This window comes from Hemitrygon akajei, unplaced genomic scaffold (assembly GCF_048418815.1).
Source record: "Hemitrygon akajei unplaced genomic scaffold, sHemAka1.3 Scf000080, whole genome shotgun sequence".
Lineage (NCBI taxonomy): Eukaryota > Metazoa > Chordata > Chondrichthyes > Myliobatiformes > Dasyatidae > Hemitrygon > Hemitrygon akajei.
The window spans coordinates 2,894,945-2,922,728 of NW_027331966.1; the positions used below are offsets into that span (position 1 = coordinate 2,894,945).

General features: G+C 44.7%; 1 protein-coding gene across 1 annotated transcript; it reads right to left on the reverse strand.

The window, feature by feature from the left end:
• Positions 1-4,128: 4,128 nt before the first annotated feature.
• LOC140722584 (uncharacterized) lies at positions 4,129-23,138 on the reverse strand. The gene is given in 3 exon segments (XM_073037300.1): positions 4,129-6,500; positions 6,916-8,194; positions 22,241-23,138. Coding segments are annotated over 3 exon segments (2,448 nt in total). The 5' UTR covers positions 23,026-23,138; the 3' UTR covers positions 4,129-6,116.
• Positions 23,139-27,784: the final 4,646 nt, after the last annotated feature.

The following is a 27,784-nucleotide window of genomic DNA, read 5'->3' on the forward strand; positions in this document are numbered from 1 at the left end:
AAATCAATATCAACAATGCAAATATACAGATAATACACGTTTGCAATACTAAACCTAAAAGTGTGGGTATAATAATAATCAATAATAAACAAGCTCTATAGATGTCTAGGGGATAATGAATTGTCATATGTGAATATAAAGTTCAGTTCTGTTCATACAGGCTGAGGTAGTTGTTGGTCGATGTGTTGTAATTGTTGGAGAGAGAGAGCGAGAGACAGATCAAACAGTGACAGCCAGTCAAACCTTCCTTTACGTTCTTGATCCGTCGATGTGTTGTTGTGGCCATTCAGGTATAACCCCTCTGTCCTTTAGCTAGACCGTTCTTCTACCGTGGACTCGTCACCCAGGCAAGGGGTGGACACACACACAAGCTCCCACCGGTCTCGCTACAAAACACTGTGAGTTAAAATTTACCGACCCTTCTTTCGGTCTCCGATGTCCCACCCTGTCTCGTGGGTTCCAACACTTAAGCAGTGTTCACTAGTGTGTCTCTTGGTGCGTCTCCTGGTGTGTCTGAGGGGTGTCCTCCCAGACCTCACTGTTATCCCTACTCACCGGGTCTCAGATGTAAATCAGTTTTGAATGGCTTAGCCCATCAAACCAGCCCACTCCGGCTGTCCACTGAGTAATTTTAATGAACAGAATAGTACCAGGTAAACAGCCCTCTCCGGAGCCGTGAGTCTTACAGGAGTCATAATATGGTCGCTCTCCCCCGGTGTTATCTCGCCCTTGTCTGAAGCAAATGTTCCAGTCCCTGTATGTTTTGTTCCATCTCTTTCTCTCTCATTAACAGCCTGGCAACAGTAACGGTTTGTAATTCTCCCAGGAGAGGGGGACATGGGCAACATTGCACCCTTCTGTCCATCAGAGCTGTTCATCCTTCGTAACACCCCCATCCTTCTAGGAATTTTCACCATAGGGCAAAATTAACTAGTACAGAGTTTTACAGGATTACAGACTTTAACAAAAATACAGAAGTGTTCTTTACTATAAAGCAATACAGGTATACCTTCAACTTAGCATCTAGATAACCACTTAGCGATTACATTGTCACTTCCTATAATATGTTGTTTCTGAATATCAAACTCTTGTAGCAGCAGACTCCAATTAAATAACCACCTATTTTATTCATTTTCGTCAACAAAAAAAAAACTAAAGGGTTGTGATCTTAGCTTAAGTGTATAGTACAAAATGTGAACCAATATATGTGTAATTACATTGTAGTACATTACCAAAATTTGTGCAAATACTAATCTCAATTTTACTTTTAAACTTAACATTCAATCTTCCATGGTGTTGTCTTTATTATTTACATGCTTTGTCAAATCCCTCAAAACCAGATCTTATTATTCAGAGTGGCATTTTTCAACCTTTGCCCCTTTTCCATTTAACTCTCACATGGTTAGCTTGCTCACCAGTGTGGAATAGGCTTTCACATACTCCTTTCATAGGAGTTATCTTACCACCAATGTTTTCCAAACTTAGCCCATTTTCTGAACTTCCACACAATTCTTTATTTTTGAGCAAGTCATTAATTTTATCTTCAGGAGCCTTCATTCTATTAGTTTTCAGTTTAACATCTGCAAGTGATCCCTCTTTGTGAAAACAAAACTTTTGATTCTGTCCCTCCAAATCACATCCTTGAATAACATCAGCAGGTTGTTTACCTTTACATTCCAAAAAAAAACTGTAATTGATTCACAGGCACCTTATTAACAAGCCATTGTCCCTTCAACCTGGTTACTACTTCTAAAACCAATTCAGACTTTAAATTTTCTTTATTCAATTTAGGAACAACACTTTTCCCTTCTCCTTCAATAATATTCACATCAGCAGCTTTCATCTCCTCACTAACTTTTAACACACCTTCTAACACAAACAACTGAGAACTCTCACTTTCCACTGGTACCAAGGTTAACCCTTTTTTCACTGAACCAAGTCCATCTGACCCAAAAGGACTGCATTCCTTTTCAACTAAATCAGATACTTCAAACTTTTCCTGAGTTTCAGTACCAGGTTCAGTATCCTGTGCATCCACATCTTGAACACACTCAAACGGGACATCTACCTCTTCCAGGCTTTCCATACCAGTACCTTTTCCAACTTCTAAGTTCCCCTGATCCTTCCAGTTACTCTCTGGGCAACTCCCATCCGGAGTAAACTCAACCCTGCGGGTTAAAACAACTTCATCTGCTAACCCAGCAGACCCCTTCAAGGTAATGACATCCTTTTCATCTAGGACTGCCCTTATATCATTATTGGGACCACATTTAAAAATTTCAACTTCTTCAAACTGCTCTGTCAAGCCAGACAGATCATCCATGTCCAGCCCTGGACCTTCTAACTGCCTTATCTATTTCTCATCTTTACTCTGTGCCTCTATAAATTCCTTCTTGGCTAAGGGTAGGTCTACCTCCTCTCCTTTACTCTCTTCTACCTCCCTATTCTCCGTTTTACCATCCCCTAATCCCTCTTGGTACAGGGTCGGTAAAAACGTCTCAGCCAAATCAACACTGGACTCATTTAAACTGTCCTCATTCTCAGCCGCCTTTCTCGACATGCTCCGAGTGATTGCGCATGCGGGATAGATCTTAGAGTCTATGGGTGGGTCCTCAGCCCTCACAGGCTTGCTTTTCAGTTTCACTGCTGAACACACGTCACCACCTGCTAAATCATTACCAAGAAGGACGTCCACGCCGTCTCTCGGTAATTCTGACCGCACCCCTACTTCGACTGTCCAGATACCAGGTCACATTTTAAAATGATCCCATGCAAAGGCACAGCTTCTGTCCCTTTTCCTATACCTCTTAAAACTACCTCTCCAGTCTCAGGACCAAAATCTAGCACCTTACTTAGGATCAATGACTGATCAGCCCCAGTATCTCTCCAGAGTCTCACTGGAACTGGGGTCTCTCCTTCTTTCACAGCCACCGTCCCTTCTGAAATAAATTTCTCACACCCCTCTCGTACTCTATCTACCTTTGCCTTCCTCGTCGATTTGCTGATCGACTCAATACACCCTGTAGGGACTGCCGCTTTCCCTTTTCCTGTCTCCTTCTTCGGAGCAAAGCACTTAGATGCAATATAACCAACCTTTCCACAATTATAACAGGTCAAGCCAGGAACCTTCCTGCCAGCCTGCATTTCCTCCTGCTCACCTTAACCACGAGCTCCTGGCTTATTCTCTACCTTAGCCGGTGGACTTTCTTTACCGTTCCTACTGCCTTTCTGGTAACTCTTATTTGAGGAAAACTTTGACTTGTGGGTTAGGGCATATTCATCTACGAACCTGGCAAATTCCGATATAGACTTATTCGGCTTCTCGTTCAGATACATCCTGATATTATGCGAAACACAACCTTTAAATTCCTCAATCAGAATTAACTCTCTGAAACGATGGAAATCCTCCTCCACATTTTCTGCAGCGCACCAGCGATCCAAGAGCACACCCTTTTCATAGGCAAACTCTGCATATGTCTGATTCCACAGTTTCTTTAATTCTCTGAACTTTTGTCTATATGCCTCAGGTACCAACTCATAGGCCCGAAGGATAGCCTCTTTTACTTCCTCATAATCCTCAGACTCGTCCAGGGACAATGCCGCATATGCCCGTTGAGCCTTGCTTTTTAATGCACTTTGTAACAACGCCACCCACTGATCTCTGGGCCATTTCTGATTCACTGCCACCTTTTCAAAATGCAAGAAGTAACTATCAACATCTGTCTCCTCGAACGGAGGTACTAACCTAAACTCTCTACTAACATTAAACTTCTCCTCTCTTGAGCCTTCCCCTCGGTCTTTCCCTTGTTGCTTTACCCTCTCTATTTCCAGCTCACGTTGCCTCTCTTTCTCCCTTTCCTTCATCTGGCTTTCAGCTTTCCTTTCTTCCTCCTCTGCTTCCAGCTGTTTTAACCTAAGTCCATGCTCCCTCTGTTTCTCTTTCTCCTTTAGCTGGAGCTCATACTCCCTTTTCTTCTGCTCCGCGTCCAACCTTAATTTTTCCAACTCTAACTGAACCACCCCAACAACTGATTTCTTTTCAGGGATAAGTTCCAATACCCCCGGCGTGAACACATCCTCGGATATATAATACTGGGCTATGGCCCTCTGTATCTCCCAATTTTTCATTGACGACTTCACCTCTGTGAGATTTAAACCTTTCGCAATATTCACCAAGTCCGTCTTTTTGGCATTCTCTAGCGCCTTCAAAGTCGAGTTTTCTATAAATACATCTATATCCATCTTTGCTGGTTTCCCATCTGGTTACCCACGCAACCAGAACAAATAATGGACTTATAGCCCGGTTCACTGGCCCCCCAATTTGGTATCAAATCTCGAGACGAGGCCCCAATTTGTTACGTACCCGTAACTGGGTGTCTTACCAGCAAAGATAGAAGTATCCGTTGGAGTCTGGTACTATTATCAAAACAGTGTTTATTAGTAAAATATACAAATCAATATCAACAATGCAAATATACAGATAATACACGTTAGCAATACTAAACCTAAAAGTGTGGGTATAATAATAATCAATAATAAACAAGCTCTATCGATGTCCGGGGATAATGAATTGTCATATGTGAATATAAAGTTCAGTTCAGTTCATTCGTACTGAGGTAGTTGTTGGTCGATGTGTTGTAATTGTTGGAGAGAGAGAGAGAGAGAGAGAGCGAGCAAGCAGTAACAGCCAGTCAAACCTTTCTTTACAATCTTGATCAGTCGATGTGTTGTTGTGGCCATTCAGGTATGACTCCTCTGTCCTTTAGCTAGACCGTTCTTCTATGGTGGATTCGTCACCCAGGCAAGGGTGGACACACACACAAGGCCCCACCGGCCTCGCTATAAACACTATGAGTTAAAATTGACTGATCCTTCATTCAGTCTCCAATGCCCCACACTTTCTCGTGGGTTCCAACACTTAAGCAGTGCTCACTAGTGTGTCTCTTGGTGCGTCTGAGGGGTGTCTCCCCAGACCTCTCATTTATCCCTACTCACTGGGTCTCAGGTGTCAATCAGTTTTGAATGGCTTAGCCCATCAAACCAGCCCACTCCGGCTGTCCACTGAGGAATTTTAATGAACAGAATAGTACCAAGTAAACAGCCCTCTCCGGAGCCATAAGTTTTACAGGAGTCATAATATGGTGGAACAACAAGTCTCTTCCTCCCTGGGTTATCTCTCCCTTATCTGAAGCAAATATTCCAGTCCAAGTATGTTTTAGTTCCATCTCTTTCTCTCTCATTAGCAGCCTGGCAAGAGTAACGGTTTGTAATTCTCCCAAGGGAGGGGGACATGGGCAACCCTGCACCCTTCTGCCCATCAGAGCTGTTCATCCTTCGTAACAATAGTAACTTAAACAAGATAAACAGAAGTTAACAGTATTATGTGTATATATGTGTGTAAATAAAACTCCCAAACTATTGAGCTCGGGGGAATCAAGGCTTGGAGTCTTGAGATGGTAAAGTATGAAAGTTCAGTTCAACCATGGAATAGGTGATGAGAGAGATATTTGTAATCCAGGGTAAATGTCAAGAGAAGGCAATTATGTCGAATTCCACAGGTTCCATGGTCGTAAAACAAGAGAACAGTCACTGTAGATTTTATCTGTCATCTTTCCAAATTCACATACTAATTATCACCCAAAGTGACTTGTCACAAGGGGTATCGTCTTCAAATGAATTACCACACCACACCCAGGCAAGGGTTGACACATCAGTGGTCTTCACAGGATACCCCAAATCAGATCCACTCCTATAGCTCAAACAAGGTAACAACCACACATTTGATGTATGCTGAATTGATAATTAACCCACCCTTCTAGGCATAGGAGAATTCCAAACAGTGACCCTTGGCCACTAGTTCCCTGGTTTCGATCCTTCCATTTTTCCTCCTTCGTCTACGTCTGACTCTGAGTGTCTGTGTCCTCAGTTAAAACTAAACAAACTGCGAGCGATGTAAACAAGCTGCAAGTCAGACTGATTCACCTTCTTAATCTCTCTCTCTCCCTCTCTCTCGAAATAACAGTCCACAGCAAACAAAACCTAGGGATTCATAACAACGGCCACTCCCCATTGTGAAATGACTGGTATGCCAGTAGTTGAGATGACAGAGTGAATCCTTACCCACATTCTAAGCAGGTGAACAGCTTCTCCCCAGTGTGAACTCGCTGATGTCTCTGTAGTGTGGAAGAGCGAATGTATCTCTTCCCACATTCTGAGCAGAGGAACGGCTTCTTCCCAGTGTGAATTTGTTGATGACTCCGTAGGTCAGATGACCGAGTGTATCCCTTCCCTCATTCTGAGCAGGTGAATGGCCTCTCCCCAGTGTGAACTCGCTGATGACTCTGTAGGTTGGATGGATCAGTGAATCCCTTCCCACAGACTGAGCAGGTGAATGGCTTCTCCCCAGTGTGAACTCGCTGATGACTCTGCAGGTTGGATGGATCAGTGAATCTCTTCCCACAGACTAAGCAGGTGAATGGCTTCTCCCCAGTGTGAACTCGCTGATGACTCTGCAGGTTGGATGGATCAGTGAATCTCTTCCCACATTCTGAACAGGTGAACAGCCTCTCTCCAGTGTGAACTCGCTGATGACTCTGTAGGTCGGATGAATCAGTGAATCTCTTCCCACAGACTGAGCAGGTGAACGGCCTCTCCCCAGTGTGAGCTCGCTGATGACTCTGGAGTTGGGATGACTGAGTGAATCCCTTCCCACATTCTGAGCAGATGAATGGCTTCTCCCCAGTGTGAACTCGCTGATCACTGTAGTTGGGATGACTGAGTGAATCCCTTCTCACATTGTGAGCAGATGAACGGCTACTCCCCAGTGTGAACTCGCTGGTGTCTCTGTAGGGTGGATGAATGAGTGAATCTCTTCCCACAGACTGAGCAGGTGAACGGCATCTCCCCAGTGTGAACTCGCTGATGACTCTGAAGGTTGGATGAGTGAGTGAATCCCTTCCCACAGACTGAGCAGGTGAATAGCTTCTCCCCAGTGTGAACTCGCTGATGTCTCTGTAGGTTGCATGACAGAGTGAATCTCTTCCCACAGACTGAGCAGGTGAATGGCCTCTCCCCAGTGTGAACTCGCTGATGTCTCTGTAGTTGGGATGACTGAGTAAATCTTTTCCCACATTCTGAACAGGTGAACGGCTTCTCCCCAGTGTGAACTCGCTGATGACTCTGTAGGTTGGATGGATCAGTGAATCCCTTCCCACAGACTGAGCAGGTGAATGGCTTCTCCCCAGTGTGAACTCGCTGATGACTTTGTAGTTGGGATGACTGAGTGAATCCCTTCCCACATTCTGAGCAGATGAACGGCTTCTCCCCAGTGTGAACTCGCTGATGTCTCTGTAGGCTGGATAACTGAGTGAATCTGCTCCCACAGTCTGAGCAGGTGAATGGCCTCTCCCCACTGTGAACTCGCAGATGACTCTGTACTTGGGATAACTCAGAGAATCTCTTCCCACAGACTGAGCAGGTGAACGGCTTTTGCCCAGTGTGAACTCGCTGGTGTCTCTGTAGGGTGGATGAATGAGTGAATCTCTTCCCACAGACTGAGCAGGTGAACGGCTTCTCCCCAGTGTGAACTCGCTGATGACTCTGTAGTTGGGATGACTGAGTAAATCTCTTCCCACATTCTGAACAGATGAACGGCTTCTCCCCAGTGTGAACTCGCTGATGACCCTGTAGGTTGGATGGATCAGTGAATCCCTTCCCACAGACTGAGCAGGTGAATGGCTTCTCCCCAGTGTGAACTCGCTGATGACTGTGTAGTTGGGATGACTGAATAAATTCCTTCCCACATTCTGAGCAGATGAACGGCTTCTCCCCAGTGTGAACTCGCTGGTGTCTCTGTAGGGTGGATGAATGAGTGAATCTCTTCCCACAGACTGAGCAGGTGAACGGCCTCTCCCCAGTGTGAACTCGCTGATGACTCTGTAGTTGAGATGACTGAGTAAATCTCTTCCCACATTCTGAACAGGTGAACAGCTTCTCCCCAGTGTGAACTCGCTGATGACTCTGCAGGTTGGATGGATCAGTGAATCCCTTTCCACAGACTGAGCAGGTGAATGGCTTCTCCCCAGTGTGAACTCGCTGATGACTCTGTAGCTGGGATGACTGAGTGAATCCCTTCCCGCATTCTGAGCAGATGAACGGCTTCTCCCCAGTGTGAACTCGCTTATGTCTCTGTAGGCTGGATAACTGAGTGAATCTCTTCCCACAGACCAAGCAGATGAACGGCTGCTCCTTTGTGCGAACTCGCTGGTGATGCATTAGGTCAGATGACTGAGTGAATCCTTTCCCAGAAATTCAACAGATGATCAGCCTCTGCCCAGTGTGGTGTGAACTGACTGGTGTGTCCACAGGTGGGAAGACCAACTGAATCTTTTCTCACACACAGAACAGGTGAATGGCCTTGCCCAGTGTGAACTTGCTGATGTACCTTCAGTTGAGATGACCGAGTGAATTATTTCCCACTGTCTGAGCAGGTGAAAGGCCTTCTTCCTGTGTAAAATGATGGGTTGCCAGTTGGTCAAATGACCGAGTGAATCCCTCCCCACAGTCTGAGCAGGAAGGATGGTCGATAGGATCCCTTGTTCCACTTCTTAAATATCTAGACAGAGACAACAAAACTGGTGTGCCGTGTTTGTGCTTCCTGGAGACAAATTCCTTCTCGTTTTTAACCTGTAAAAAGATTTACAAAATCTATCAATGGGTTTAGGACAACATTTCAGATGAGATTACATGAGTTGCCAAGGTTTTATCTGGTATCACACTGATACAGTGAGGTTCAACACAAGTTGGAAGAGAAATCATCTCCTGACTAGGCAGAGTGCTGGTATCTGGAATGACCATCAATTCCCTGATGCTCTTCCTGTCTCTATCAGAATGGAGCATTTCTGCCATCTCCAATTTGAGCCTTAGTTTGACTCTCTCCATTGGTATTATTCCCTGTTCCTGCTGAGCAGCATGGGTGCCTGGCCCCACATTAACTGAAACAGTCTCACGCAAATAGTCTTTCTTGATGTGCATCTGGGATTTTCTTTTATGTATTATTAATTTAAAGTGCCACAGTTTTAACGCCATATAAAAAACTTCCTGCTGAGATGAATGGTTGGTCCGCACAGCTGTTAAAAGAACTTAGAGTGAATTTTTGTATTATTGTCACAGTCATAGAAAATTACAACACAGAAACAGGCACTTTGGGCCATCTAGTCTGTGCTGAACTATTTAATCTGCCCACTCCCATACCCCTACCATCCAGGTACCTACACAAAATGTTGAAATCGAGCTCGCATGCACCGCTTGTGCTGGCTGCTCATTCCACACCCTGATGACTGTCTGTGTGAAGAAGTTGCCCCTCATGTTACCCTTAACATTTTACCTTTCACCCTTAACCCATGGCCTCTGGTTGTAGTTCCACCCAATCTCAGTGGAGAAAGCCAACTTGCATTTACACTATCTATGCCCCTCTATCACAATCAAATCTCCCCTCAATCTTCTACATTCCAAGGAATAAAGTTCATACCAAAGTGCAACAACTCACACGTGTCTGCATTAAATTCCATTTTCCATTTCCCAAACCATTTTGCCAGCTGGTCCAGATCACACTGCAAGTTTAAATGCTTTTTTGGCATTGACTAGATGGGCCAAAGAGCCTGTTTCTTTACTGAACTTCTCCGTGTTTCTATGGCAGAGAAGCTGGCCAAACTTGTTTGGAACGGAAAGGGTAGGAGTGACAATTGAGCAGCAGTGGCTGGAGTTTCTGGAGCAATTCGGGGCCTGAGTGATTCCACAGAAGTGGAAGCATTAGAAAGACAGGAGGACACAACTGTGGGTAAAATGAGAAGCCAAAGTCAACATAAATGTCAAAGAGAGGGCAAACAAAAGAACAAAAACTATTCTGAAGCTTTGAGAAACCAAAAGAAGACAACAAAAAAAGTCAGATGAGCTCAGTGCATGGAATCATGACTTGTAGTCATTAATGGGTCTCAGTAGCACCCAACAGTCTGAGGCATTTAGATGAACAAAATATACGAGGCTTCAATTTCTCTTCAAAAGCAAGGTTCCCTGGACCAGTTACCTTTCAACTTTCATTTTGGCAGGCACATACAAACTCTGCATCCTCAAAAATTCACATCTGAAGGCCTCCCACTTACAGGTACTCCTTTGCCAGGAATCAACCTGTCCCAAACCACAATGTCAGATCCTTTCTGATACCTTCAAAATTGACCTTTCTCCAATTTAGAATCTGAACCCGTGGTCCAGACCTCTCTTTTTCCATATTTACTTTGAATCTCATGGCATTATGATCACTAATTTCTGTCACCAGCCCTGATCATTTCCTAACAGCTTATTGCTCACTTCTACGTTGGGAAATCTACGTACTGATTAAGGGCACATTTGACAAACTTTACCCCATCTAGTCCTTTTACAGTGTAGGAGTCCCAGTCAATATATGGAAAGTTAAAATCACTTACTGAATCAACCTTTGTTTATTGACATGGTCTACAATCTATCTACAACTTTGTTCCTCTAAATCCCTCAGACTGTTGGGTGTAAACAAGTCCCAATAATGGCTACAATATCATAATTCCCTGTCCTGAGCTCATCTGGCTTTCCTATGATGCTTCGTGCATTGTGATATACACAGCTCAGCACATTCATCGCACCATGCTCAACCATTTGATTGCTGACTCTGTCTGCGGTCTAAACAACATTTGACTGGTGTAAAGAAAACAAACTCTCCCACATTGTCATAAAAACAAAGGAGCTGATTGTGTACTACAAGAGGAATGGAGACACTCTAACCCCTGTTGACATCAAAGGATCTGGGGCTGAGAGGGTGAACAGCTTTAAGATCCTCGGCATAAACATCACCAAGCATCTCACATGGTCTGTACATACCGGCTGTGTTGTGAAAAGAGCACAGCAGCACCTCTTTCACCTCAAATAGTTGAAGAAGTTGGGAATGGGGCCCGAAATCCTGGTGACTTTCTACAGGGGCACAATTGAGAGCATCCTGACTGGCTGCATCACTGCCTGGTACGGGAACTGTACTTCCCTCAATCGCAGGACTCTGCAGAGAGTGGTGCGGACAGCCCAGCACATCTGTAGATGTGAACTTCCCACTATTCAGAACATTTACAGAGACAGGTGTGGAAAAAGGGCCCAAAAGATATTGGGGACCCAATTCACCACAACCACAAACTGCTCCTGCTGCTACCATCCAGGAAACGGTACCACAGCAAAAGGACCAACAGGCTCCAGGACATCATCTTCTACCAGGTCATCAGACTGATTAATTCATGCAGATACAATTGCATATCTATGTTATACTGACTGTTCTATGCACAAACTATTTATTATAAATTACTATAAATTACACATTGCACATTTAGATGGAGATGTAACGTAAAGACTTCTACTCCTCATGTATATGTATGTAAGAAAGTCAATTCAATTCAAATCACCCTCTCCACTATCTGTCCTGTCATTCTGGCTCCCATTCCCCCTACAAATCATTTTAACCACATCAGCACCCCCCCTCCACCACCTTACCACTAGGATATTAGTCCCCTTCCTGTTCTGTTCCCCTAACTAATGAATCCCCTATCACTCCTTTGACTTTCCTCTGCCAGGTAATCCCCCCCAATAATTTCTAAAGTGTTCCACCTGTAGCTGCCGGGGATGGCCACAAGAGTGCTCTGCGATGGGAATGTAACCTCATTCCCCTTCCTGACTCTCACCCAGTTTCCTGTGTCCTGCACCTTTGGTGTAACTCACCTCTCTTCATGTCATATCTATCACCTCCTCCAACTGCTGGATGATCCGGAATTCATCCATTTCCAGTTCCAACTCCTTAAAATGCAGCTGGATACACATCTTGTAGGTGAGGGCATCAACAACACTGGAGGTCTCCCCACCTTCCCACCAATGTCCCCTCTAATTTGTAATGACAAGTGTGCACATAAATCATGTACCATGTATTTTTTTTTTACCCAGTGACAACGTGTGCACAGTGAATTTTATATAGAGAGGTATTCATTTTCACAGCTAGCAAATCACTGTCGATAAAAACTTTGATCTCCTCTGGCTTGTATCGAGTTCATCTGCACTCTCACACAGCCTATGTAGCAGGCCTATAGCGGGTTATGAAGGATTTTCTCGCCAGAGCTTTTGCACACTGTCCATATGTGACTTGTTTGCTAAATGACGCTTTAAAAAGTCAGATTTCCAAATTTCACTCCACTTCTTCCCATTTGCAAATTCTCCAGCAACTTTTGCATCACCACAATACAGACAGGTAACAGCAGTTTCTGTGTTGTACATAAATATTTCCCTTGAACCCTCTCCAGATGACTGACGGTGATGAACTCGATTATGGCAATGCCAATGAATGTGAAGGGAAGGGTAGAAGTCTGTCCCATTGGAGTCTGGCACATTTGTGATGTGAAAGTTACTTGTTGCCAAGGGCAAAGGTTTTTGATATTACCATGTACCCAGAGAGAATGGGACAAAACATGTTCTCACCTGTAGAAAAGTTCAGAACAGGAGGAGGTAGAACAAGCAACACACACACACAAAATACTGGAGGAACTCAGCAGGCCAGGCAGCATCTATGGAAAAGAGTACTAATGCTGAGTTCCGCCGGCATTTTGTGTGTGTTGCTTGGATTTCCAGCATCTGCAGATTTTCTCTTGTTACTGATTGGAGGTAGAACAAAGGTAATTTTCTCTGCTGCTGATGCAAAAGATTTTGTTCCCTTTCTCCGAGTTCCTAATCCTTGCATTTAGACAGCTGGAGCTCAGCTCTGTCTGAGAGATCCATCGGTTCCCATTCCCTCATCAGCCGGAAGCTCCCCGGGGCCCGTGTACGGATCGTGGGTCTGAGAGAGAGGGAAGAGAGCAGGACTGTTCCGGGATTGCTGGCCACGGTGACCGGATTTCACAGGAATCGTCCTGAAGTCGGTGTTTAATATAAAATCGGAGAGAATCGATCTTACCTGCGCCCGACATTTTCAAGGCCTGCAGGGTACTGCGCGCATGCGTGATACTCGGGGACGTTATCAGCCTGACGCCTGCGCATTTCATCGGTGCTTTCGGGCCGGCGAAATTTTTAACGCACCGCATTATGGGTAATTAGGGTGCCATTAAACATTTCTGCAAGCACCGGTTCATTGTCCATACCTCATTTTTTTTCGTGTGTATAGAAAAATCAGCAGCTGTTTTAACGCAAAAAGCGGCTCCCATAAACAATATACTCAATACCAACGTGTATCTAATGCCAAAGTAAAATGCAGTTAAAAAACACAGGAGATTCTGCAGTTGTTGGAAATACAGAGACGCACACACACAAAATGCTGGAGGAACTCTGCAGTTCAGGCAGCAACTAAGCAGAGGAGTACACAGTCGAGACATGCTGAAGGGGCTCGGCCTAAACATTTCCTATTTATTCCTCTTCACATTTTCTGCCTCATCTGTTGATTTCCACTGGTATTTTGCAGAAATTAACCACCTTTTTTTCCGGTCAACCAGTTTCCAAATGTTTCTGATGTTTCTTTTGTAGTCATATCCTGCTGGTCTGATTCCTCCTCCTCCTCGTAAACTCTAGACCCCATCTCTCTCTGGAGCCCCTGACTCAGCTGGCAACTCTTCGGTTTCTGACTCTGCACCATCGAAGATTCACTCGCTAGTCTGCTGTCAGACTTTAGAGGCGCAACGTGTTACGAGACCGCAGGTTCTTTTACTGTGAGTGTCGCTTTAAGTGGCTGAGTGAGGCGGGGCTGTGACGTCAGACACAAGCTGCGGCAGCCTGAGGGAGCGGGAGAGGGAGAGGGAGACAAGCTGTTGGAACTTCAGCGTGTGACTGCTATAGGCTGCAACTCTTCCATGCCCAAAAGGTTGGGTTGATCTGATCATCGGCACGCAGTGCACAACGGATGTGTGACTGTCACTTCGTATCATCCATATGTGTGGATTTGCTGGAGTATCCCGCGGTATCACTTTTGTTGGCCCTTACCTGGAATCGGGGTGTTCTGTGGTAACCAGTTGAAGACGATATTCCTGTGACTGTCACCTGGTGATATTTCTAAGAGGATTTCGGAACTAATCGACGGATAAGATCTTCAGCGACTGTTGTTTCGTTTACCCAGCGCGGAATGTGTGTGGAATTCTTCGTAATTGCCTTCTCTCTACATGTTCGTGTGGATTTACAAATCTCTCCTCTCACTCACTTTTTCCGTGGATTACTGAACTTTTCTATTTTACCATCTTAAGACTTTAAGCATTGTTTCCCAAGCTTGATAGTTTGGGAGCTATATATACGCATTACACTGTTAAATTCTGTTTATTTCGTTTAATCTTTTATATTTGGAGCAGATACTAATGAAGATAGTGGTTTCAACATCGAAACCAGACTCCGTTAGTGATCTATTGCTGCTGTTACGTAACAAATCCAACAACCCAGCTGTCTGAGGCACAGTCCTTTAAAATTGGTGAAAATGACCCAACACGTTGAAAAGAGCAGGGAAGAAGGAGTTTAACCAACTTCGTCCAGAGCCCTGAAGAACGTCACAACCACAGTGAGCTCATCGTCTTATTCAGCCCGGAGAAAATCATGCAGGGAATTCATGCAGGTGTATAAGATGATGAGAGGCATTGGTCGTGTGGATAGCCAGAGGCTTTTCCCAGGGCAGAAACGGCTAACACGAGGGGGAATAGGTTTAAGCTGCTTGGAAGTAGGTACAGAGGAGATATCAGAGCTAAGATTTTTTAGAGCAAAGAGTGGTATTTGTGTGGAATGCACCGCCAGCGACGGTGGTAGAGGCGGATACAATAGGGTCTTTTAAGAGACTCTTAGATAGGTACATGGAGCTTAGGAAAATAGGTGGCTATGCAGTAGGCATTTTCTAAGCATTTTCTAGAGTAGGTTACATGGTGGGCAACCTGTCATCTCAGGGAGAGTGAGAGGGGAACGGCAAGGGTAGATTTTGATATTCTGATATGGGACAGAAATATGGGTAGGGACCAGATGGGCCGAGTGGCCTCCCTAGTTTGCTTCGTGAGTGTGGTAGAGACAATAAGTACCTGAGACACGGGACTTGATACAGAGCTGATTTATCTTTCACAGATCCACAATATTAAACACCAGTCTAGTTTAAGGCTAACATCAGCAGAACAGACTCCTCCAATGCTCAGTGACCAGGGTTCAGTCCTGGGTGCGATGAGCAGCCGCAAGAACTGCAGAATCTGACAGTAACAGTCCCTCATGAACCTGCAGCTGCCTTCAGTCACCGTGATGGTTAAACATTTAACACAGGACTCCGCCTCCCGCTCACGGACATGTAAAACACAGTCGATTTCTGTCTGCCATTAATCTCTCCCTTTTCAGACTTAAACTTTGAAATTTCAACTTTATTCAGTGGGATCTGTAGAGCAACAGTTATAATTATTACCCCGAGAGAAACAGAGGATTCAGGCGCTGTGTTATTTCCATTGGTTCGAAGCGATGTCAATTACTCGTTACACCCAATAGTACAGGCAAAACAGCCCAGAGATCGTCTCCCCCGCTTCCTCGGCGGGATAAACCTCAAAGTAAATGTCCCGCTTTTTGATTTCTTTCCATTTCCCTCCGAGCGAAGTTGGGGGCGCTTCTGAAGCGTCCCCTGCGGCCGGAGTCTGAAGTATCGCCGAGAGGTGGGAGGAGAACACTTGGCGGATCGGCTTGTTGCCGACTCCCCGGGGACGGAGGGAATGAACCCAGCAGGGGAAGGAAAGGGGGTGCATTTTATTGGAAAGATGGAGTGCTGGCGAGCAGAGGGATTCACCACATTGGGGGTCAAACCGGCAGTCTGTTGACCTACAAGTGGGGCCAATGGTCCGAGCAAAGTGGGGGGTGAATGGACCAGGCCAAGGACATTGAATGACAGGACGGTTTGGAGGGGCCGAGTGGCCTTCGTCTGTTCCGTTAGTCGGTCTGTTTAAAGACCCTTCCTGGGCCTGTAAGATGTCCCAGTGGGTGTTGTAGGGACCAATGCTTGGAACCCAGTTGTTCCCAAACTGTGTCCACTATTTGGCTAAGAGACCAAATACAACATTTCCAAATCAGTTATTGACACAAAATGCATCTTCATAGAAACCGTACAGCACAATTCAGGCACTTCAGCCCACAATGCTGTGCCGAACAGGTCCTTAACTTAGAAATTACCTAGGGTTACCCATAGCCCTCTAGTTTTCTAAGCTCCATGTACCTGTCCAGGAGTCACTTAAAACACCCTATCGGTTCAGCCTCCAACACCGCCCCCGGCAGCTCATTCCACACACTCACCACTCTCTGTGTAAAAAAAACTTTCCCTCTCATGTTAGCCATTTCACCCCTGGGAAAAGCCTCTGACTATCCACACGATCAATTCCTCTCATCACCTTATACACCTCTATCAGGTCACCTCTCGTCCTCCATCGCTCCAAAGAGAAAAGGCCGAATTCACTCAACCTATTCTAATAACGCACACTCCCCAATCCAGGCAACATTCTTGTAAATCTCCTCTGCACCCTTTCAATGGTTTCCACATTCTTCCTGTATTGAGGCGACCAGAACTGAGCACAGTACTCCAAGTGGACTCTGACCAGGGTCCTATATAGCTGCAACATTACCTCTTGGCTCTTAAACTCAATCGCACGGTTGATGAAAGCCAATGCACCTTATGCCTTTTTAACTACACAGTCAACCTGCGTAACAGCTTTGAGTGTCCTATGGTCTCGGTCCCCAAGATCCCTCTGATCCTCCACACTGCCAAGAGTCTTACCATTAATACTATATTCTGCCATCATATTTGACCTAACAAAATGAATCACCTCACACTTATCAGTGTTGAACTCCATTTGCCACTTCTCAGTCCAGCTGTAATCCCTGACAGCCCTCCACACTATCAACAACACCCCCCCCCCCAAACTTTGTGTCATCAGCAAACTTACTATCCCATCTCTCCACTTCCTTATCCAGGTCACTTATAAAAATCAGGAGGAGTAGAGGTCCCAGAACAGATCCCTGAGGCACACCAGACATACAGACAGATATCCTTTATTGATCCCGAGGGAAATTGGGTTTTGTCACACCAACCAATAATAGTGTAGAAATATAGCAATATAAAACCATAATTAAATAATAATAAGTAAATTATTCCAAGTGGAATAACAGTCCGAGGGAGGAGTTGTAAAGTTTGATGGCCACAGGCAGGAATGACTTCCTTTGACGCTCAGTGTTGCATCTCGGTGCAATGAGTCTCTGACTGAATGTACTTCTGTGCCTAACCAGTACTTTATGGAGTGGATGGGAGTCATCCACTAGTCCACTAGTAATAGACCACTAGTCACCGACCTCCATGCAGAATATGACCCGACTGCAGCTACTCTTTGTCCTCTGTGGCAAGCCAATTCTGGACCCACAAAGCAATGTCCTCTTGGATCCATTGTCTCCTTACTTTCACAATCGGCCTTGCATGGGGTACCTTGTTAAAGCTCATCTGAAAATCCAAGCAAGCAACATCCACTGCCTCTGCTTTATCTATCTTGCCTGTTATTTCCTCAAATTATTGCAAGTGATTTGTCACACACGATTCCCTGCGAAGGAATTCTGCTGACTTTGTCCTACTTCATCATGCCTCCCCAATTACAGTACCCAAAAAACTCACCCTTAATACACCCGAACATATTCCTGACCACTGAGGTCAGACTAACTGTCCTATAATTTCACTGGACAACAATTTTTTTTTCAATTGTTGCTTCCTCAGAATTGTTTTGTTTACGATAAATTGCTTGAAGATGAACACGAATATAATTTAAGACTACTTGTATCACGCAGGAATTTGGAAAAACGACAAATTAACTTTTATTGAACATATTGTCTTTAATTGCATAATGGTGCTGCTGCTTTGCAATAGTGCAACCAAGTAAAACATATTTGGTTAATGATTTTCATTCCCTGGTATCTTTTCTCCGTGACCGCAATGTCCTGGTGAAAACTTTCACCATGCTCGTCACTAACAGCACCAAGATTTGCAGGGAAGAACTCAAAATGTGAATGCAGAAAATGAATCTTTAGTGACACGTTGCATTTCATGGTTTTATATGCTTGAAGCATAGTTTCAACCGGCTGCATGAAGCTTGGTGCTCTGTTGATGCCGAGAAAATTTTCAACAACTTCCTTGAATGCCTTCCATGTCGTTTTCTCCAGTCCCACTAGAAATTCTTCAAATTGCCTGTCATTGATGACCTGTTTGATTTGTAGACCAATAACAATGCTTTCCTTAACCTTGGCATCAGTTATTCTGGGAAAAATCCTTCATAGATTTTTTTTCCTCTGCCTGGTAATAGCAAATTCCATCCTTACAGTCCTGAACCCAATAATTATTACTGAAACCTGTCCTGCCATGCAGCAGCCGCGCCGGCTAAGTATGCCCAAGCATGCCTGAACAAGATAGGAAACTTTCCAGCTTACATTGCAGGCAACATTTTAATTGACCTGAATTATGAATTGAAATAATAAACATAAGTGATTTCAAAAAATGGTGCGTGATAAGGAAATTCCATGGTGATTTTCATGATCAGTAGCCCAAAGTTCATAAGATACACCTAAAGGTTTTCAGGAAGCAAAATCTTTGTTGTCCATTGTTTTTTTTCTTCTGCCTCCTTCTCTTCTTAAAGAGTGGAGTGACATTGGCAAGTTTCTAGTCCGCCAGAACCATTCCAACATCTAGTGATTTGTGATAGATCATTACTCATCACTTGAAGAGAAAACTAAGGGGGAACTTATTCGTTCAGAGGCGGGGAGAGTCCGCACCGAGCTGCCAGAGCAAGTGGCGGGGACGATTTCAATCTTTAAGAGAAGTTTGCTTAGGTCCATGGATGAGAAGGATATGGAGGGCTATGGTCCAGTTGGAAGTTGTTGGAACTCGGCAGATTAATGTTTTGGCACGGACTAGTTTGGCTGAAAGGGGTTTGCCTGGGTTGTATTGTTCTTTGACTCTAATGCCTTCACAGTCTCTTCAGCTACCTCTTTCTGAACCCTGGGGTGTACACCTTCTGGTCCAGGAATCTTATCTACCTTCAGGCCTTTCAGCTTCAAAAACACCTTCTCTCCTTGGTAAAAACATGCATCCTCACTTCTGTCCCAGATACTGCTGAATGTTTGGCATTTATGCAATAAATTTAATGACACAATTGTAGTGGGTGACTTCAATCTGCAGGAGAATGGGGAAAGTCAGATTTGTGTCTGATCGCAAGAGATGGAATGTGTACAAAATGGCTTTTTAGAGCAGCTGATGGTTGAGAATATGCGGGGAACTGCTATCTTAGTTTTTGTGTTTTTTAATAACCCAGATCTTGTTAGGGAGGATAATGTAAAGGAACCATTAGAAGGCAGTGATCTTAATTTGATTGAATTCCGACTGCAACTTGTGAGGGAGAAGCATAGGTCACATGCGGAGTATGGCAATGGAATAAAGTGTATTACAGAGGCATAAGAGAGGTGATTCCCCAGGTGGCTGACGTCTCTGAAAATAGTTCATAACGTACAGGATAGATATGTCCGGCAGAAGTAGTTCTCAAACAGCGGGGCTAGACTACCACGGCTGACAAAGGATGTTAAGGACTGTATAAAAGCCAAGGAAAGTGCATATAATCTAGCAAAAGTGAGTAGGAAGTTGGATAATTGGGTATCTTTTAAAATCCAGCAACAGGCAACTGAAAAAAAAGCAGATTATAGTCCAGTTAGCCGAACCTCAGTGGCTGGGAAAGCGTTTGAGTCTAATATAACAGTTGAGGTTTTGAGGTACGAGGAGACTAATGATAAAATAAGTCAAAGCCAGCATAGGTTCTGTACAGGGAAACCTTGCCTGACAAGTCTGTTACAGATCTTCGAGGAAGTCATAAGGAGGATGGACAAACGAGAGGCAGTGGATATCATTTAATTGGATTTTCAGAAGGCATCTGATAAGGTGTCACACATGAGACTGCTTAACAGGATAAAAATCAGAGGAAATACTAGCATGGACAGAGGAATGGCGTACAGCCAAGAGGCAGCGAGTGGGAATGAAAGGGGCCCATTCTGGTTGGCTAGCAGTGACTAGTGGTCTACAGGGGTCAGTATCCGGACTGCTACTTTTCAAATAGTTTGTCAATGATTTGGATAATGGAACTGATGGCTTTGTGGCAAGGTTTGCGGATGATACAAAGATTGGTGGAGGCGTTGGTAGTGCTGAGGAAGTAATCCCATTGCAGCAGGACATGGAAAAATTTCAAGAACTGGCAAAAAAGTGGCAGATGGAATACAATACTGGGAAATGTACGATAATGCATTTTGGCAAAAGGAACAATAGTGAACTATTATCTGATTGGGGAAAAGGTTCAAACAACAGAAGTACTGAAGGAAATATGAATCCTCGGGCAAGACTCCCAGAAGGTTAATTTACAGGTTGAGCCTATGGTAAAGAAGGCAAATGCAATGCTGGCATTTATTTAAAGTGAAGTAGAATCTATGAGCAAGGAGATGATGCTAATACTTTATAAGATACTACTTAGGCCGCACTGAGAGTATTTGGGATGCATATCTCAGAAAAGGTGTGTTGTTGTTGGAGAGAGTCCAGAGGGTGTTCAAGAAGATGATTCCGGTAATAAAGGGGTTAAGATATGAGAAGCGTTTTCCAGCTTTGGGCCTGTACTCCTGCACTGACCTATGTTTAATAAATGTGGGCCGGGGGTGTAAAATCTCACTGAATCCTACCGAATGTGGAAAGGTCCAGATAGTGTGGATGAGGAGAGGACTTTTCGTATGGTGGGGGTAGCCATAACGGAGGGCACAGCCTCCAAACTGAGGAGTGACCTTTCAGAGTAGTTAAGCAGGATTTTATTTAGTCAGAGAACGGTGAATCTGTGGAATTCTCTGACACAGACGGCGGTGGGGGACAAGTCTGTGGGTATATTTTGGGCAGAAGCTAATAGTTTGCTGATCAGTCAGGGCACTACAGGATATGCCGAGGAGGCAGGTGAGTGAGAACCAGGATCAGCCATGATAGAACGGCGGAGCAGACTTGATGGGGCTGAATGGCCTAATTCTGCTCCTATGTCTGATAGTCTTATACTGCGAGTGTCTGACACAGTGAAGATTGACACAAAATACTTATTACATTCGGCCGCGATTTCTTTGCTCTGTTACTAACTCGTCAGCATCATCTTCCAGCGGTACAATATCAACTCTTGCCTCTCCTTTACTCTTTATGTATGTGAACAACTTTTGATACTTGATATTATTGGCTCACTTACCTTAATTTTTCATCTTTTCTCTCCAGTGTTTTTTTTTTAGTTGTCTCCTGTTGGTTATGTAAATACTTTCCAATCCTCTCACTTCCCACTGTTTTCTTGCTATATTATATGACCCGGCTTTTGCTCTTATCAAAAACAGGAGAGAATCTGTGGATGCTGGAAGTCCAAGCAACACATACACAAAATGCTGGAGGAACCTAGAAGGCCATTAATAATATTACAGGATAAACAAGCAGAAACAACTCCCTGAATAGATAAAACCATTCCCAACACACACGTTCCTCGACCAGTGGCGCACCTCACCACAGGTATTGTTGTGTCATCAGTCAGACGAACAAAAGATTTTCTCCATCAATCAGCTTCCAAATGTTGCTACTCTGTCATTCATTGCCACGCCCCGCTGCTGTACCAGAGACAGAGTTTAAAATAGAACTGATTTATTTGTCTCAGATCCAGAATATTAAACTCCAGTTCCATTAAAGGTGAATGTGCAGCAGATGAAACTCCTCCCATGCCCAGTGACCAGGGTGCAGAACTGGGTGTGGTGAGCAGCAGCAATAATTGCAGAGTTCAGCACCGACAGTCACTCTCGAAATTGCATTCAGCAACGGTGATGGACAAATATCCAGCATGCAGCTCATTGAGACTTCCTCCCCAGTGTGAACCCGGTAGTGTGTCAGAAGGTTTGATTACTGAGTGAATCCTTCCCCACATTCACAGCAGGTGAACAGTCACTCCCCGTGTGAACTCAATGACAGACATTTGGTGGAGATCGCTGAGAGAATCTCTTCTCAAAGTCTGAGCAAGTGAATGGCCTCTACCCAGTGTGAACTCGCTGGTGTCTCTGTAGATGAGATAACTGTGTGAATCCCTTCCCACATTCACCGCAGGTGAACGGCCTCTCCCCAGTGTGAACTGACTGATGTGCCAGTAGTTTGGATGACTGAGTGAATCCTTTCCCACATTCACTGCAGGTGAACGGCCTCTCCCCAGTGTGAAGTGACTGGTGTGCCAATAGGGTGGATGACCGTGTGAATCCCTTTCCACAGACTGAGCAGGTGAATGGCCTCTCCCCAGTGTGAACTGACTGGTGTCTCTGTAGGGTGGATGACTGACTGAATCTCTTCCCACAGTTTGAGCAAGTGAACGGCCTCTCCCCAGTGTGAAATCGCTGGTGTGCCAGCATATCAGATGACTGAGTGAATCCCTTCCCACAGATTGAGCAGGTGAACGGCCTCTCCCCAGTGTGAACTCTCTGGTGTCTTTGTAGTGTGGCTGACTGACTGAAACCCTTCCCACAGTCTGAGCAGATGAACGGCTTCTCCCCAGTGTGAACTCGTTGGTGACTCTGTAGGTTGGATAACTGAGTGAATCCCTTCCCACAGACTGAGCAGGTGAACAGCCTCTCCCCACTGTGAACTCGCTGGTGTTTTTGAAGATCAGATGACCAAGAGAATCCCTTCCCACAGTCTGAGCAGGTGAATGGCTTCTCCCCGGTGTGAACTCGCTGGTGTGCCAGTAGGTGAGATGACCGAGTGAATCCCTTCCCACATTCACGGCAGGTAAACGGCCTCTCCCCAGTGTGAACAGACTGGTGTGCCAGTAGTTCGGATGACTGAGTGAACCCTTTCCCACATTCTGAGCAGGTGAACAGTCGCTCCCCGGTGTGAACTGACTGGTGTCTCATTAGGTGAGATGACAACATGAATCCCTTCCCACAGTCTGAGCACGTGAACGGCCTCTCCCCAGTGTGAACTCGCTGATGTACCTTCAGTTGGGATGACTGAGTGAATCCCTTCCCACAGTCTGAGCAGGTGAACGGCCCGCTCCCCGGTGTGAACTCGCTGGTGAGCCATTAGGTCAGATGACCGAGTGAATCCTTCTCCACAAATTCAGCAGATGACCTGCCAGAGTGATCTGACTGGTGTGTCCACAGGTGGGATGACCGACTGAATCCCTTCTCACACACAGAACAGGTGAATGGCCTTGCCCAGTGTGATCTTGCTGATGTACCTTCAGTTGAGATGACCGAGTGAATCCATTCCCACTGTCTGAGCAGGTGAACGGCCTCTCCCCTGTGAAAAATGACGGACGTGCCAGTTGGTCAGATGACCGAGTGAATCCCTCCCTACAGTCCGAGCAGGAAGGATGGTTGATTGAATCCCTTGCTCCTTAAATATCTAGACAGAGACAGCACAACTGGTGTGGTGTGTTTGAATTCCCATAGACAAATTCCTTGTCGTTTTCAACCTGTAAAAAGATTTAAAAATCCATCAGTGGGTGTAGGACACCATTTCAGATGAGATCACTGAGTTGTCAAGCTGTGAACTGACATCACACTGTCACAGTGAACTTCAACACAAGTTGGAGAGAGAAATCACCTTCTAACTGGGCACAGTGCTGGTATCTGGAATGATACGTTGGTTCATGAAGGCCAATATGTCAAAATCTTTCTTTCTGTCCCTATCGAACTGTGACACCACTTTCAGTGAATTATTGACCTGTATTCCCAGATTCCTTTCTTCTACAGCACTCCTCAGTGCCCGACCAGTCACTGTTTAAGACCTAGTTCCTACCAAAATGCAACACCCCACACTTGTCTGCATTAAATTCCATTTTGCATTTCTTAACCCATTTTTCCAGGTGATCCAGATCGCACTGCAAGCCATGACAGTTCTCCTCGCTGTTCATTACACCCCAATTTTGGTGTCATCCAAAAATTTGCTGATCCAGCTAACCATGATATCATCCAGATTACTGATATAGATGACAAACAACAACAGATCCAGCACTGATCCCTGTGGCAACCACTAGACACAGGCCTCCAGTCAGAGAGGCAACCATCTGCTACCACACTCTGGTTTCTCCAAAGACAGTGTCTCATCTGATTTACTGTCTAATCTTGAATGCTGAATGACTTAACCAAACTCCCATATGAGACTTTGTCAACTGCCTTGATAACGTCCATGTAGACAACACCTGCTGCCTTGCCTTCATCAACTTTCCTGATAACTTCCTCGAGAGACTCTATAAGATTGGTTAGACATGACCTACCATGCACAAAGCCATGCTGTCTATACTTAATCAGTCCACATCGATCCAAATCCTTATATATCCGGTTCCTGCTCATACGTTCCAATAACTTTCCCACTACTGATGTCAAGCTCACCAACATATAATTTCCTAGTTTATTTTTTGAGCCTTTCTTACACAGCGGAACAACACTGGCTGTCCTCCAGTCCGTCACCTGTCACTAAGGGTGATTTCAATATCTGTGCTTGGGCCCCGAAAATTTCTGCACCTGTCCTCCGCAGGGTCCAAACCCGTCAGGCCCTGGGGATTTATCCACGCTAATTTGCCTTAAGACAGCAAACACCTCCACCTCTGTAATCTCACATTCTATAGGGGCTGTATTGAGAGCATCGGGAGCAGCTGTATAACTGCCTGGTTCGGAAATTGCACCATGTCGGATCGCAAGACCCTGCAGCGGATAGTGGGGTCAGATGAGAAGATCATCAGGGTCTCTCTTCCCGCCATCACGGATATTTACTCTACACGCTGCATCCGAAAAGGAAACAGCATTATGAAGGACCCCATGCACCCGTCATAAAATCTCTTCTCCCTCCTGCCATCTGGGAAAAGGCTCCGAAGCATTCGGGCTCTCATGACCAGACAATGTAACTGTTTCTTCCCCCAAGCTATCCGACTCCTCAATACCCAGAGCCTGGACTGACACCTTGCCCTGCAGTCCTGTTTATTACTTATTGTAATGCCGGTACAGTTTTGTGCATTTTGTGCAGTCCAGTGTAAGTCTGTAGTCTAGTGTAGCTTTCTCTGTGTTTTTTATATTACGTAGTTCAGTCTAGTTTTATGTACTGTGTTCTGAAAAACGTTGTCTCATTTTTACTGTGCACTGTACCCAGCAGTTATGGTCAAAATGACAATAAAAGTTGACTTGACTTGACTTTAATAATAATAATAATAAAAATAATCTCCCCATCTATTTTGTCTCCTCATATGGATTACCATTCTGATCTTGCAGAGGATTAATTTTTTCCCATGTAATCTTTTTGCTCTTAACATATCTGCAGAATCCCTGAGGATTCTCCTTCCACCTTGTCTGCTGGGGCAACCTCATGCCTTCTTTCATCAGTGTTCACTTGAATTTCCTGTATCTCATAAGTACCCCATTTGTTCCTATCTGCCTGTACCTGGTATGCACCTCCTTTTTATTGATCTGGGAGAGGAAAGCCAAAGGGGTGATAGATCTGCATGGTGGGAGGTGGGGGTAGAGGGGTTAATCGAAAGTTGCAGGGGGAATGGGAGCCTGAATAACAGAATAGATAGTGGAGGGATTGTGGAGACAGATGTTGTTCAGGCCTCAGACAAAGTCAGGAATGAAAAAGTTGAACATGGTGCAGTGAATATGCTGAGCCCTGTATATTTCAATACAAGGAGCAGCGTAGGAAAGGTGGATGTGTTCAGGGCATGGATCAACACCTGGAATCAACACTAGGATCTGGCAACTGTGGATTGGGACAGGCTGCTTTATGGCAAAGGTGTGCTTGGTAAATGGGAGGCCTTCAAAGCAAAATTTTGAAAGTACAAAGTGGGTATGTGTGTGTCAGAATAAAAGGTAAAGACAGAAACTGTAGGGAACCTTGGATTTCTAGAGATAGTTTAAGAGCGAAATGATTGCAAGGCACAAAGTTGGTCCTCTGGAAGACCGGAATGGCAATCCACGTGTGGAGCGAAAGCAGATGGTGGATATCTTAAATATTTTTCCATCTCTATTTACTCAGGAGATGGACAAAGGGTCTATGGGAGTGTGGAAAAGTGGCATTTAAATCGTGGACCCTGTACAGATTAAAGAGGAGAAGTTACTTCACTGTTCAAAATAGAAGATAGAAATCTACAGCATATTCCAGGCCATTCAGACTAAAATGTTGTGCCAACCATGTAACCTACTCTAGTAACAGCCTAGAATTTCCCTAGCACACACCCTCTGTTTTTCTAAGCTCCATGTACCTATCTAAGAGGCTGTTAAAAGACCCCATTGTATCTGTTGGACCACCACAGCTGGCAGTGCATTCCACGCACGCACCACTCTCTGTGTAAAAATCTTACCCCTGACATCCCTCAGTATCTATTTCCAAGCACCTTAAAACTATGCCCACTTCGTGTTAACCATTTCAACCCTGGGAAAAAACCGCTGGCCACCCACACGCTCAATACCCCTCATCATTTTATACACCTAAAAATGTCTCTAAATATAAACAAGGAAATTATACATTGCACGATTCAGTACATTTACACAGACAGGTGTGTAAAAAGGGCCCAAAGAATATCGGGGACAAATAGGCCCAATTCACCAGAACCACAAACTGTTCCTGCTGCTACCATCCAGGAAAGGGTACCACAGCAAAAGGAGCAACAGACTCCAGGACATCATCTTCTACCAGGCCATCAGACTGATTAATTCATGCTGATACAATTGCATTTCAATGTTATATTGACTGTCCTATGTGCAAACTATCTATATAAATTACACATTGCACATTCAGATGGAGATGTAACGTAAATATTTCTACTCCTCATGTTTATGAAGTATGTATCTAATAAAGTCAATTCAATTCACCCTTTCCACTATCTGTTCTGTCATTCTGGCTCCCATTCCCCCTACAAATTATTTTAACCACATCACCCCCTCCCCTGTTCACAACCACTAGCAAGCCTTACCACTAAGATATTCGTCCCCTCTTGTTCTGTTCCTCTAACTAACGAATCCCCTATCAGCCTTTTGACTTTCCTCTGCCAGGTAATTCCCCCCAACAGCTTCTAAAGTGGTCCACCTGTTGTTGTGGGGGATGGCCACTAGAGTACTCTGCAATGCCTACTTAACCTCATTCCCGTTCCTGATTCTCACCCAGTTTCATGTGTCCTGCACCTTGGGAGTAACTCACCTCTCTTCATGTCATATCTATCACCCCCTCCAACTGCTGGATGATCTGGAATTCACCCATTTCAAGCAGCTCATTGAAGTGCAGGGTTACAAGCTGCAGGTAGATGCACATCTTGTAGGTGAGGGCATCAGGGATACTGGAGGTCTCCCCTCCTTCCCTCCAATACCTCTCTAATTTGTAATAATCTCCCCTCTAATTTATCATAATCAGTGTGAAGATAAATCTTGTACTGTGTATTTTTTACCCAGTGACAAGATGTGCACAGTGAATTTTATATAGAGAGGTATTCATTTTCACAGCTAGCAAATCACTGTCAATAGGAACTTTGATCTCCTCTGGGTTTGATCGAGTTCATCTGCACACTCACACAACCTATGTAGCAGGCCTGTAACAGGAAATGGAGGATTTTCTCACCAAAGCTTTTGCACATTGTCCATATGTGGTTTCCTTGCTAAATTACACTTTAAAAAGTCAGATTTCCAAATATCACTCCACTTCTTC